The sequence below is a fragment of the Athalia rosae genome, chromosome 2, assembly GCF_917208135.1.
Source record: "Athalia rosae chromosome 2, iyAthRosa1.1, whole genome shotgun sequence".
Lineage (NCBI taxonomy): Eukaryota > Metazoa > Arthropoda > Insecta > Hymenoptera > Athaliidae > Athalia > Athalia rosae.
Genome location: NC_064027.1, coordinates 23,285,151 through 23,300,485, shown reverse-complemented (window position 1 = coordinate 23,300,485; position 15,335 = coordinate 23,285,151). Strand labels below are relative to the sequence as shown.

General features: G+C 40.1%; 1 protein-coding gene across 2 annotated transcripts in view; it reads left to right on the top strand.

Moving 5' to 3' along the window:
* The window catches only part of LOC105689413 (octopamine receptor beta-2R), a 90,197-nt gene extending 78,267 nt beyond the window's left edge, over nucleotides 1-11,930 (top strand). Inside the window, exons 3-4 of one of the 2 annotated variants that reach the window (XR_007277260.1) lie at nucleotides 11,362-11,489; nucleotides 11,880-11,930. Coding sequence is in view for 1 of the 2 variants with exons in the window: in XM_020854349.2 (XP_020710008.2) it covers nucleotides 731-818 (88 nt within the window). In the remaining variant the exon portion in view is untranslated. Of the gene's footprint in view, nucleotides 1-730; nucleotides 4,384-11,361; nucleotides 11,490-11,879 lie in introns of those variants that run through there. The other variant, XM_020854349.2, reaches the window with a different exon arrangement.
* Nucleotides 11,931-15,335: the final 3,405 nt, after the last annotated feature.

Genomic DNA, 15,335 nt, shown 5'->3' with positions numbered 1-15,335 from the left:
ACCGCCCCGAGCCTACATCCCCATCATCCCAACTCGAGTATCGATTGCAGTCGGGGAGTCTCTAACTTTTCGCCTTGGCCTATCTTTCCTAGCTTACAATGCAGATATAACCTACATATCACGTGGAGAAAATGGATTTTCATGTGTGCATACGTACGGACGTAGGATGGCTCTTATTGTTGGCTGCAGGGCAGAGTCGGTGCATCGCAGGAGATCCCACGACGCTTGTTTTACACACCTGCAGGAAATAATGATTCTCATCTCAGTCAGTGGAACAGCTATTACCGATAACCTTCCACATCAGAACATGACACGGCGAAAAGCCTCGTTACTATAATCCAAACTTTGCAAGTCTTTACATACATACATATAATATGAAAAGGGACAGTTTTTTCGTATCTATTTTTGACTCGATGAAATGTATGTCGCATAGGACACTTCCATCCAACGAAATAAATTGTAGGTACATACAGGGGATAGGGTGGTAGGTAACGCGTGAATAACGATTACATGGGTACATGTTTCACCGATTTCCGTGATTCAAATTTAGCACGAGTTTGTACAACTATGATCGATATTAATTAAATTTCGAGAATAAGTTACCGATTAATTTGGGAGGGGGTCAGCGTGCGTGTTTTGAAACTCGGTTTTTTTTTCCTCGTATAGTCGCGCTTCTTTTTAAGAACTGTGAAAGATGAAAATGCTTCTTTCATTGCCTGTCCCAATTTAGTTTCAGGTGCGACGGCGCCAACGAGTACGTTTGGTGTTTGGACGGTTCCGCATTGCAGCTGAACACAGCCCTGAATACGACCGACTAACACTGCGAAGTTTGAAGCTGCAGCAGGTTTTAGTCCACAGTTACAACCGAGCCTTACAAGCATTGAATACGACTACGTAACTATAGCGTTCCGCATATGTGTCTATTCTACATGTACAGTGACGACCTACCAAACCTCAGTTTCCACCCTCCCACTCGAGATAGCTATACGTGAATTTACTGGGTGAGCGGTACGCTTCCGAGGAAAAAAGATGTGCAAAAATGTATCAATCTTCTTTATTCCAAGGGTAACTCGTAAACGACGAACCTATGTGTAAAATGAAAGCTTTGCAATTTTTCGAATTTTCTGAAGAAACAGAAAAAACGTTTGCCAGAATTGGTCAACACAAGCGTCGCGTTTACCTTTTTATTCGACTCTTGATTCTTCGCACTCCGTACGATATCTCAAACCAAAAACTCGAAGGTTGATTACGATGACCGTGGGTATTCGCTTTCTTTTTTCATTGTCTTGTAATTTTCACATGTTTTCTCACGTTATTAAGGACCGGTTAAGATAAAGTTGGAGAAAAATGTTGTGGGTGAAATACAGCAAGGCGATAATACTTAGGACTAAATTAGCTTTGAGGTCGAGCACGTAGCTGTGCTTGAGCTTGAGTTTTTTTTTTTTTTTTTTCTCTTCTTTTTTCACTACATTCAGCTGTATTCAGGGTCGAAATGGGTGTCCGACCTTGGTCGAGGCTAGATTTATCTCAGAGATTAAAAGCATGCAACTCAAGAACCTTTCCTGTTATATCGTTGTGTATAATATACAATTAGGGGAAAAAAAAGAACACTCGCTTGAAACGCCCTCGTTGCTTATGCACAGCGCTGACCGTGCCGGTTAGCCTGAATGATTAATTTGGTCTGGATGGTCTTTGATTCGCTAATAAATATCTGCGGTCGGCGTTCTAGGTGAAGTGGATCGATTTTTGACTGCAATGGGATTCGGAGATTTCCACGCCAACTCTGAATTCGTCTTTCTATCGCTTGGTATGCAGAGAGCGGCCAGTATAGTTTAAAAAAAAAAAAAACGGAATGTGAATGGCGCAAGGACTATGGGGTGTGCATTCTACTCGCGAAAATTATCCGTCACGAAAGTATATCGAGCGGAACCTGAAAATCATTCGACTATGCGAGGGAGAATCGGAGTATCATTCGCGATCGAAAGATTCAGGTTCCTTATTTTTTTTTGAATTTTTTACAGAAGTTATTTTGAAAGTGAACCGGACTTGCGGTAACATTTTTAGCTCGGGGGTATCCGGCAATGAGTGTATGAAATGCCAACTCCGTAACGGACAGCGGCGCCTCTAGCGCCGGGTGGAAAAATTTTTGCAGACGTTTCCCACTCGCAAAACTGTTGTGCGATTCCAATTAAAGCTGCCACCGGTCTCGACCGTATTTCGATTTGAGGAATTTCTGCCGCTAGATATAAAGAAGAGCTAACCGTTTGAATTTTTTTTCACGAGTACGGACAGTCACCTTGCCGTTTTTTATTTCTTAGGGGTAGTAGATTACAAATTCGAATGCCTTGCGTGGGTTCGAAATACATCAGAACCAGTCGCACGAACAATTTGAAAAAGTGAAACGGCCTTTTTCCATTTTTGGTAAATGCTGAATCCGAACTTCGGAATAGTTCGTCCTACTGAAGGTCAGAGGCATCGCCCTCCGCTACGCAGCCGAGATCTAGTTGAGATTACTCTCAACATCACTTCCAAGTTTTCCAATTTTCAGGTGGGTCAATCGGATCATTCGAGAGAAAACAACAAAGAAAAAAAAAAAGAATTCGAAATACCATTATTCCTGTACCGATGTACCTCAACCGTCGACTCCCATCTGCCAAGTGACAAGGCGGTGAATATTCTGCGTTGACGTCGAAATTGTCGACTCCGGCTAAAAATCGATCCGCTTTACCTGGAATACCTCATATTATACTGCATGAACGTTGCAGTAATACCATCTCTTTTTACATCGATTGGAATATATGATTGAACGAGATGAATTTCAGATCTCGTGTGTCGTCGAGAAGCGCGCCTGGAAGAGAAGCAGATTTTCATGTCATCGTCCGCATGAAATAGTTAATATCTAACAATAAGGTGACTGCACCGTTACAACTTCAAATACAGGGATAGAGTCGTATCTCTCGAAGTGTTCAAGAAGCGAGTATCTAATAATATAAACTATTCCGAATCGAAGGAAATGTGATTTAGTATTTCCGATGTAAAAGGAAAAAAAAAGCTCAACTCGGTGGTCCGAGCGTTGGCCTATACGTTCATACATTTTGTATCGACTTCATATAATCATCAGTTGGAAGTTCTATAGGGATAGGGAGTATAGGGATTCTCTGGGTTTTTTTTTTAAAAGGATTATCGCAAAATTCATTCTGGACTTCTACCCCCAGTTAATGGCCTACAAAAGCTGGAGTCACATCTACAGCTATATATACACGCTCCATACGCGGACGTCTGAATTTTACCATCAGATGTGATTTTCAGAGAGGAGTTTTCATTCTCGGTGTACAGAGTGTGCGAGAAAATCAATAATTAATTAAGCCGCAAAGTTAACGCTCGGTAACACTGCCAATAAATTCTCTTCCAATCGATGTGAACGGCCGAAATAAAAACAAAAAATACAACAAACATTTTCGCCCAGTGATTGAACTTTCGCTCGTTATCTCCGCTGAATTTTCAAATTTTTCAACGTCGAACTACCATGTAGGTATATAAGGTATCTAAAAAAGAATTTCACTCACCCCGAAATACGTGTACGTATATATTTTACCAATATAAGAATGAAAAAAAAGAGTTCGCTCGACATTTTCGAGGTGTTTGTGAAGTTCGAAAACAGGAATGGGGTAAAAAAAAAGGATAAACTGAATGATTCATGACTTGAGACGTGATGTATACGTGAGTACATAGGTCCATATACGTATAATATATATGAGGGGGATACATACAGGGCACGCCAGATGAGAATCGGTGGCCCTGTTCCCACGGCTGCGAACTTTAAACACCACATTTCAAAGTTACTAAACTGCAGTTTGCTTCCTCATTTCACATCCACGGCGCAGTTTGATCCGCTTATCTCGAGCTCTACAATGCGCTTTTAAGTTGGACAATTAAATTTCGTACTAATTCGTGTACCTCGCATACCCATCCATATATTTGAAACAATATACACGTGGGCATAGTATGAATTTTACTGCTCTCCAATCTGTATATATCATTAAATAATCCTTTACCCGCTGTCTGTATACTCGACAGAGCCAATGAGATGGTGCATAAAATATTAGTGGAATCTTTGAAGTAGTCTCGCAGTCTGCATACATCTGCATTACTAGATACGCTATTTTCTATCTATACTGTATATATCGTTTGAGATTCTTAGAGATGACGGAAGTTGTTGATAATGTTCCACCGCAGCGCTGCCGCTCCACTTGACTTATAATTTCACTCAACGCTTGATGCATATTTACTAAGTTCTTTGGCGCAATTTCCGAGGCAAAGATTGGAATAAAGAATCGATTTTACTCCTGTGTTGAAGAAATAAACGACAAGATACAGTTTCAATCGTCGATTTAATTATCTTCCTCTTCAATTTGATTGAAAATTTTTTGAAAAATTGTACAACATTTTTTCTACAAAATGGACTAAACCTAAAGAAGGGTTTTTTGTTCCATTCATACCCTTGATCCGGAACTATAAATGCAAAAAATGCATCCAAAAACTTATTTCTTTCTTCTGCAACCTACTTCGCCTACTGTGTTAAAAAACCGAATATTATAGTAAACTCACATTTGATAAAATCGCACTTTTTGAGCTGTAAAAAAAGAACATCTGTTCATTCCCAGCAGCCCCATATAGTAACGGCAATTTTTTGAACCCCGGTATTCAAGCTTACGGGCTGAAGGTACTTAGATGCGATACCAATGCCCGAAAGCACCTGCTGACTTCGAGCTTTTAACAGCAGTTGGAAGTACGAAACCTCCATTACCTCCTGCAGGACACGCCCAGTTTGACCTTCAAAGGGTATCTTAGGGATTTAAAGCTCAGTTGTAAAACAGCAATCTTTCTTACCGTTCGTGAATACCTGTTTTCTCGAACAGGACGAATAACTTTTTGCAGGAAACTGCAGGGAATAACAGAGCTGTCCAAGTCTACGAGTACATGAGTTTTCTGTGAGAAACATTCTCAGATGATGATAATAAATGGTATCTGATCAGAGGAGGGAAAGTAAGAGAAATTCGTTTTGAAAAGATGTTGATCAGGTAAACACTCGGAGCAGGGGAACGAGGTGTTTTTCTCTGGATTTGATTTTCAAATTCAGAGTGAATTTTTTCCTCTTAATAGTACAGAATTCTGTAGTATCCGATAAATTACTTCGCCGGGGCGGGGCGGGGGATTTGCGGGGCAAATAGAAGAACGAAGAAAGCAAAATGTCTGGAATATTGGAAAAACTTAAAGAAATAAGTTATCGGAGAAAGAAGCAGGAGAATTCAGGGGGAGAAAAAAATGTGGAATAAGGAAAAAGGACCGGAAAAAAACGAATGTTACAGTAGGGGTTAAAGTACGACGGGGCTGCTTATACAGCGCGCCACAAACCCCGTCCACCTCATCACTTTCGTATTATTTTTCCATTTTAATGAAATTACTTGCTGCTGCCTGCAGAGTTAAACTTTGCAATTTATTACCTGACTTTTTAACGAATTGAGTTATAACTTAATCGTTGGCTTCAAATTTATAACTCGAACCGACTCACCCTTGCGATCTGCATTTGTACAGGATGTATGTAAACATCGGACAGCACCCGTGTCACTCCGTTCCTTTTTTCAATTTTTTACACATACACATATCAAAAAAATAATTGAACGAAAGAAACGAAAGGGAGTAAGCGCTCCTCGTGAAATTTTATTTTATCTAGGATTTACTCGTCGTGGTCCGCGTATAGTTTCTAAATCCGAGATCCTTGCATCTCAGCAAAATTTATCTTGCTTTCAGGTAGAAAAAAAAACCGGAGAAAAAAAAAGTACAGAATTAAAAAAAAAAGTGAGAAATACCCTCGCCTAAAAGGCCCACCCCTCTGCACGTGCCACAGATTCCTAATTCTCGTATAGTCTACATTTTATATACAACCTTTTCCCATGAAATATCTCAGACAGCGATGTTCAATCGTATCAGTTATTCGAATGCAGTAATTCATGCCTAGATAGAAAATGAAAAAAATATCTACAGACAACTGTATTTATGGTATGCGTAAAAAACTGGAATTCAAAAAATTTTTCTCGTTATAATTATCGTCCCTGAGAAGATTGTTTTTTTTGCAACCAATTAAATTTTCACCGAACTAATATCGGATCAATTTATTGATTCGACTAGAAGGTTTCGAGATATATGGTAAAAAGTGCTGAACGCAAATTAGTTACGTGAAAATTCGCGTCCCATTCGTGGAGAAGATGGAAATTTTTTTTTCGAAGGAATTAATTTTCAAGCTCAATTATACCCGGGGACGAATACCGTTTTCGACCTTTTTAAAAGAATTATAAAATCAAGTGTATCCCACGGAGTATTAGTCAAGTCAAATATACCGGGCAATATTCAAGAACACCGTGTATAAATACACGTTATAAATATACATAAAATTTAATTTATACAAGAACCCCAATTTAAAACCGACCGTCGCCGATATATCTAAGGATCCTGCGGATAGTCGTTTCGGAGCTGGCTTAATATCCACTGGAATGAATTTCCGAAAAGATTCCCTGGGGTAACCTTGCGGTGGTGAAAAAGAAAAAAAAAAAGGCAAAAAAGAACAAAAATCATGCAGGTATACGTTACACGCGTACAGCATACAATATATCTATGGTTGTTGCCATGGGGAATAAGCACGAGTTCTAGTCATTACCGCAATTTGAAGATTTTGCCGCTTGCTGTCGTGTGCTGAAAAACCCGCGTTAATCTGTTTATCGTTCGTGTACGCCGTGCAATAATTATCGTTCCTTATTGTCCACGGTGGCGATTAATTTCCGTTTGACGTAGGACTGGTCCATATTGGTAGCGCATTGCGTGCATCAGTATCTTCCGCAGCTGATTGCCGATTTTATTTGCCGCTCTACTATCGCCTGTTTTATTCTGTGAATTGAAAATATTAGAGCCACCGCCCAGCGAAGGAAACTATCGCGTCGTAATTCACGGCAAATCCAGCCCCTCTACCTTTCAGTATGGCATCTGAGCTAGTTGAGTTGCCATCCGTCGCAGATTACTTTAAAAGTTTTATTTTGGTATGAATTTCGTTTTATCGACCGTTACGTGACGCATTGGCGTGATCTGACGCCTCGCAAATCTAGCAGAATAGTTATTTTGGAATTTCGTTTCGAGAAATAATTGAGTAACTATACGAGTCGGTGATCCCTGCCGTTCATTTTTGGTGTGGAAAATCGCACGTTACAGTGCATAACACGTGTACATCGAGCATAAAATTCTCTCTCCGCATACGAATTGAAATAGAATAGCTAAAATAATTGCAACAAAAACAGCAGTTCAAATATGAGTACATCGTACATTGTATCCGTCTAGAGGGAATAGATGTCTCGTTATATAGGGTTGTTGGATGCATTCCTTTGGGATAACCTTATTTTATACTACAGATAAATGAAGAGATACTCAATTTTTGTACATATTCTACAAACAACGCGCAGAGGGTAGATTGAAGAAGGCAAAGGGTAGGCATGGATCGTGAATTGTTTTCATCACCGAGGGTCGAAAACTACACGCAATACGCACTTGGACAGCGAAGAGGTAGATCTATGTATTATGTATACCTACGCATAGGTATGTAATGTGTATAAATGGCATAGATAAACATCGGAAATACAGTTATATACTCATATCGGTTTTCTGCTACTCGGAGAAAATAGATGGTCGGAGTCTTTTCTCAATTCTTGGTAACTCGCTGTACGTGGATGTACATATGTACGTATCTATATATTTTTTATATATCCCAAGATGTCTTTTTACCTCGATGCTGCAGCTGCTGCTGCTGCTGCTGCTCTGCACTACAATTTATCGTTTCATTTCCTCTCTCTTTTTCCAACCCTTACTACGACGGACAGAACCGACAACGTAGTGCGTAGTGAACTTGTTTTCCAACTTTCTTTCGGGGGTTGTTTACGCTTCGTGTACGCCGTGTATCGTATGTGCGTCACATAGTTCGATATCAGACGGTTTTACATTTACTATTTAGTGTCCTTTTTTTTTTTATTACTCTGGGTACATCGCGCGACGACGATAATTATAAAACATGAGGATCGTTCGGTGTATATAATTGCAGGGATCATTATCCTTTACTATGAAGTGACCCCGCGTAAGGATCATGTAACGCTATACATCGTATCCGCGCCGGATAATAGAAGCCCTTTCAGGGAAATAGATTTGTAAAACTACGTACGCGGATATCCATGATGTAACTTCTAGGGAGCGAGAAAATAACCGGAAAAAAACGATGGAAACCTACTGTTTAAGTTGTTCGTTGATCGATGTATGTACGAATAATATTCAATTGCTGTATGCGTGCGTATGGCGTTTTTTTCAAAATAGTTTTTCATGGTAAAAAAGGAAAGGAAAAAACAAGAATAGGATTCCGAAAAATTCTTCGATCAGGCAGTAGGTAACAAAGATACCGTTGGAAGAAGAACATGGAATACGTCACACATTCGACGGCCAATGTGTGGACGGTAAACTTCTTCACGAATTCCCCTATTTGGTTTCATTTTGTTTCTTTTTTCTAACGGTCACTCCAGCTTCTCTCGAAGTGAACCGTAAGAATAAAGTAAATATCGCGGAATATTTGCAGCGGCAATTTTCTCTATTCCTGAGTGAATTCAACGATTCAACTTCGGTATTTTTTTATTTCCGTTTTTGATCTACTTCCTCAATTTGTTTTTTTTTTCCTTTTCGGGAATCCTTCGGAATCGGCTGAGAAATCAGCAAAGACTATAGTCCTTGGTGTTTATCACTCCAACGAATGTGTACAGACTTCAGTCTTTGGTATTTTCACACTCTGAAATCTCGAAGAATTGCTCGAAAAACAGACGATCTGCAAGTGTTTCATTTCATTGTTATACGAGCTGACCAACCTCTGAAGATAAAATGAATATATCGATGAATGATATGCTCGAAACGACTCAAAGACGGTTTTCTTCTAATGAAAAACTGGCCCAGATAAGGTGATAGCATAGATGATAGACTCGAAAGACTATTTCACGTCTATCAACCAAGTTGTATTCGTCTTAAATCTGAGAGCTCTTGATACTCAACATCTCAACTCACGATAATACTCCGAGCTGTATTGGATGAGTTGTAATAACCATATTCCAAAGGATTACATGAAAATTGTAACAATAATTGTAGCAAAAAACCTGAAAGAAAATCACGATAATCAGAATTAGAATAACTCTCCACAACCCCATCATTCCCAACTGGAGCTCCTTCGATCATCGAAGTCCCCACTAGAAATGACGGAAAAAATTGCGCAAAAAGTGCTGGAAAAAATTGCGGAAAATGGCACGTTGAAAAATTCGTACCGAGATGAGAAACTATGGTAAAAAGTCCCGAAAATGAAGCTGAATCTATCCGAGTAATGTTGAAACGGTCAATTGCGAACGCGCGGTTCGGTATTCGGCCATCGTAGCATCTCGACCGTAGATTCTTCTTTGCCGAAGCAACGGCAGTATGGCCGCGGCAGCCGAGGCGACGTCGTCGTCAGGAGCGACATCGATGGCAGCGAGTACATCCTTGGAGAAGAAAAAGAAAAAGCTGTAGAGGAGAGAGGGAGAAGAGGCATACATCGGGGTAAGGATTAGTACGTAGTTACCGTGGCGCCATAGTTCTCTGTTTGGTTGAAGTTACTCCAGTCGCGTTTTGAACGTCTACCAGAAAGGAGAATCGCACGAATCTTCCACGCGGTGAGTCCAGTTTCCAGTTTACATTGACCGATGATTGGGGAAATAGTGTTAAGTTTTGTTTGCATATTTAAATCCATGACCACAAAAACACGTCTTTAAAATTTGAATTCCATCGCCAAATTTCGATCATTCGTTCCCGAGGTATAGAGAAAAACGTGATGGCAGATTACACATAGCTCTAGATTTCATATTCTGGCGGGCTGCATCCGAGCGCTCTCGATCTCGTTCGTATTTTTACCGCTCCGCGGCGTACCGCCTCACGCCCTGTGCTCGCACTGCGCTTAGGTTTCTCGCACCAAACGAAGTATCTAAAAAATATTAGGCAAATGCACTCTCGGCGTAAGTCGGTAGCGGACGCCGGCTCACCGGTAAAAAAGAGATCTCTGTCACTTAGTCCGCTACCTAATTTTTATACGTGCGTCAGGCAAAGTGACGGCCGGCACGCGCAAGAATTTAAGCATAATTAATGGCTATTCTAATGAGGATGAGGTGTGATATCACTTTCCTTATTTTTTTCGTGCTCCCATTGTGAGCAGGTGTCGGACGAGCTGTCAACACCTGACATGGATCTTGTTCACACCTCGTAAATTGATCCTTTGATCCACCCGATCGGCGGCATCCCTTTGCGGTATTTTTGCGAATTGTTCGTAGTCGCAAACCGTTTGAGAAAGTAAATATGTTAAAACCTTGGTAGTTAAATGGTTCAGAGTACACCCAACGTGTTCGGTTCTGTCTTGTTTTGCCATACTAAAGCGAGCGCTCGTAGTTCAGAATCAGATTCGCAAAGTGTACGGTTTGAAAGATAAAAAAATGTTTTTTTTTTATTCGTACATCGCGTTTTCATACATTCCGAGAGGGGGTGATAGACATTATTCGTTCATTTCCAAGCTCACGATAGTTGTCACAACTTTTTGGTTTTAGAATTAAATTTGGTTTTAGATTGAAAAATTAATCAATTGCTATGATTTCGATGCATCTCAATTTTTTTGTTCATTCATCCATTCATTTAGATATTTAGTTATTCATCTATCAATTTGTTGATTGAATTATTAATTTGGGCATGATTTCTATGAAATCACATGTCAAGCCGTCGTCGCGTCTATGATTGCAGGATGTTTTAGTAATCGAATAATCAATTATTGATAATTGTAATTTGAACTATCTAGGAGTTGATGAGTATGTCGATAGCATTTATTCATTTATTTATTCAGTCATCCATTTGGTTATTCATCTATTTATTTAATTATTGAATTATCAATTTATGCACGTTCTATAAGATGTCACTTCAAGCCATCGTCGCGTGTATGATCGCATAGTGTTCCAGTCATCAAACAATTAATCATCCGTAATCGTATCCTCTATTATGAGCTTTGCTGAAAGACGTATATTGCAAATGCACTCAATGCAGCTTGCGAACAATTTCTTTGGATTTGCGGGATGATTTTACAATGATTCACACAATTTCTTCTTCTAATAAAATACTCAAAGATTTATTGATCTTTTTCGTGGATACAAAAATCATAATATAAATATAAGTCATTGTTATATCGTGACTTGAATTGTGCATTTGATATTTTTTTTTTGGTAGCTGACCGTGACGCGATAGAACCAAATCAGGACAATAACGAGTCTCTCTAAAGATCGACTTCTCTCCATCCTGTTCCGGTAGAGATGGATCTGCCATACATAACACGTACAACTTCTTTTTTTGCAGAGGTATGTTTCATTTGATTCATCCCTTTCGAGAGTCCCTAGTATAATACAGCATTCGGAATCTTAGCATATGAATTGCACACCTTCGGAGGAGATTTTCGAAATCCTCTTCACGAAATCAGATCAACCACTATCACCCAATGGACTTAGTATATAAATTCATGCACCCCCATGATATAATTAATCAGACACGAGAATAAGGCTAGAAAATAATTTATTATCTTGTATAACTTGGTACAATTTGATATATTTCGAACGTCTTATATACACAGAGCTAACAATAAGTAACTTATATTCAGTCATAAAATAAGTCATAGATTAAATTACAAGTTACGTCATAAAGTAACTCATGTATTGCGTTAACTAATTATTTATATTTTATCAATGTTACAGGTCGCAGTTCCTCCAACGTCATCGCTCGGACTCCCCCCGTCCATCGGGGGGAGTCCACTTACTGTCCCCTGGGACAGCGCGGCCTCCCACCGCCCCCGGGGTCCCAGGGGACCCAGTCCCCGAGGACATGTCTTCGGGGATGCGGTATCCCCGCTGGAGGGGATGCCATATCCCGAGGGACATGTCCTCGGGAACTGGTCTTCGGGGAAGTGGTTCCCCCAGGGACACGTCCCCGGAGATGCGGTATCCCTGCTGGAGGGGATGCCGTGTCTTTGGGGGCGTGGCCTTGGGGGAATACACTTCCTCGAAAATCCCGGGAAAAGGAGGTCCCAAGCGGACACTTTGTTTTTCGTTTCTCTAGAGAAATCAAAAAAACGAGCGACCGCTTGAGGCCTCCTTTTCCCGGGATTTTCGAGGAAGTGTATTCCCCCAAGGCCACGCCCCCAAAGACACGGCATCCCCTCCAGCGGGGATACCGCATCTCCGGGGACGTGTCCCTGGGGGAACCACTTCCCCGAAGACCAGTTCCCGAGGACATGTCCCTCGGGATATGGCATCCCCTCCAGCGGGGATATCGCATCCCCGAAGACATGTCCTCGGAGACTGGGTCCCCTGGGACCCCGGGGGCGGTGGGAGGCCGCGCTGTCCCAGGGGACGGTAAGTGGACTCCCCCCGATAAACAGGGGGAGTCCGGGCTATAACTGTGGTGGCAGCATCCCCAAGAACCTGAAACATACGGAAAACTAATTAACATGGAGATACATATAAGAATATATTATTACCAATATTATATTCCATGTTTTTATATTAATTGTATGTTATATTATATTCTATGTCAATACACTAATTATTTTGCATATAATATTATCTGTTAATATATTGCTGCAAATGTGTTACAATATATTGCATGGAATATATTTTTATGATACACTAACTTATATGACACTGACTGATACTTATATTCCATACCTGTAAACGAATTGTGCGATGCAATGCAAGTCCTGCCCTTTGTGGTCGAGAGTTGAATAATTAATGCTATGAACCAGGCACCGTGATGACGAATAAAGAGCCTGAAGAAAATGTCATATCAGAAATAAAGTGAAATTGTAAAAGTAAACCTAAAATAAAAGAATAAATTTGTTTAAAATATGACAGCGGAGATAGTTTCTAAACCTATGGTAAATTCCCAAATCCTACAGATAAACGAGGTATAGCGTTTGAACACGGGTACCACTATCCCGCAGTTTTAGATAATCATCTTCCCCCCAAAAAAAGGTAAGCCTATGACCAGAGATTTTCATTGGAATCTGATACCAACAAATTGATTAACAGTTTGAAAAACTATCAATAATTGATTATTGGATTACTGAAACATTCTGCAATCATAGACACGACGATGGCTTGACATGTAATTTTATAGAAATCATGCGTAAATCAATAAACCAATAAAAAGATGATTAACCGAATGGATGAATGAATAAATAAATGAATAAATGCTATTGAAATACTAATCAACTCTTAGATAGTTCCAAATACTAATAGCAATGATTGATTATTTGATTACTAAAACATTCTGCAATCATAGACGCGACGATGGCTTGACATGTGATTTTATAGAAATCATACATAAATCAATAATCAATAAATAGATGAATAACTAAATGGATGGATGAATAAATAAATTAATTAATGCAATCGAGATATCAATGAATTATTAAATAGTTCCAAATACTAACAGCAATGATTGATCGTTGGATTAGTAGAAAAGTCCGCAATCGATAGCTCAACGTGTGATCTTATAGAAATCATACCCAAATTAATAATTCCATCAACAAATTGATAGATGAATAACTAAATATCTAAATGAATGGATGAATGAACAAAAAAATTGAGATGCATCGAAATCATAGCAATTGATTAATTTTTCAATCTAAAACCAAATTTAATTCTAAAACCAAAAAGTTGTGACAACTATCGTGAGCTTGGAAATGAACGAATAATGTCTATCACCCCCTCTCGGAATGTATGAAAACGCGATGTACGAATAAAAAAAAAACATTTTTTTATCTTTCAAACCGTACACTTTGCGAATCTGATTCTGAACTACGAGCGCTCGCTTTAGTATGGCAAAACAAGACAGAACCGAACACGTTGGGTGTACTCTGAACCATTTAACTACCAAGGTTTTAACATATTTACTTTCTCAAACGGTTTGCGACTACGAACAATTCGCAAAAATACCGCAAAGGGATGCCGCCGATCGGGTGGATCAAAGGATCAATTTACGAGGTGTGAACAAGATCCATGTCAGGTGTTGACAGCTCGTCCGACACCTGCTCACAATGGGAGCAAGAAAAAAATAAGGAAAGTGATATCACACCTCATCCTCATTAGAATAGCCATTAATTATGCTTAAATTCTTGCGCGTGCCGGCCGTCACTTTGCCTGACGCACGTATAAAAATTAGGTAGCGGACTAAGTGACAGAGATCTCTTTTTTACCGGTGAGCCGGCGTCCGCTACCGACTTACGCCGAGAGTGCATTTGCCTAATATTTTTTAGATACTTCGTTTGGTGCGAGAAACCTAAGCGCAGTGCGAGCACAGGGCGTGAGGCGGTACGCCGCGGAGCGGTAAAAATACGAACGAGATCGAGAGCGCTCGGATGCAGCCCGCCAGAATATGAAATCTAGAGCTATGTGTAATCTGCCATCACGTTTTTCTCTATACCTCGGGAACGAATGATCGAAATTTGGCGATGGAATTCAAATTTTAAAGACGTGTTTTTGTGGTCATGGATTTAAATATGCAAACAAAACTTAACACTATTTCCCCAATCATCGGTCAATGTAAACTGGAAACTGGACTCACCGCGTGGAAGATTCGTGCGATTCTCCTTTCTGGTAGACGTTCAAAACGCGACTGGAGTAACTTCAACCAAACAGAGAACTATGGCGCCACGGTAACTACGTACTAATCCTTACCCCGATGTATGCCTCTTCTCCCTCTCTCCTCTACAGCTTTTTCTTTTTCTTCTCCAAGGATGTACTCGCTGCCATCGATGTCGCTCCTGACGACGACGTCGCCTCGGCTGCCGCGGCCATACTGCCGTTGCTTCGGCAAAGAAGGATCTACGTTCGAGATGCTACGATGGCCGAATACCGAACCGCGCGTTCGCAATTGACCGTTTCAACATTACTCGGATAGATTCAGCTTCATTCCGGGATCATTTACCATAGTTTCTCATCTCGGTACGAATTTTTCAACGTGCCCATTTTCCGAAAGTTTTTGCTATAACCGACAGTTTTATTCTATGGAGAATGAAAGATCCGAATCAATCACGTATTATGCACCAAGTATACGAAATGCATAACGCCTAGTCAAACTGGATTCATTTGAAATGAATTTGAAAGATTCGGATGAAAAAACTTCTATCCCTGAAGTTAAACAAAATTCGG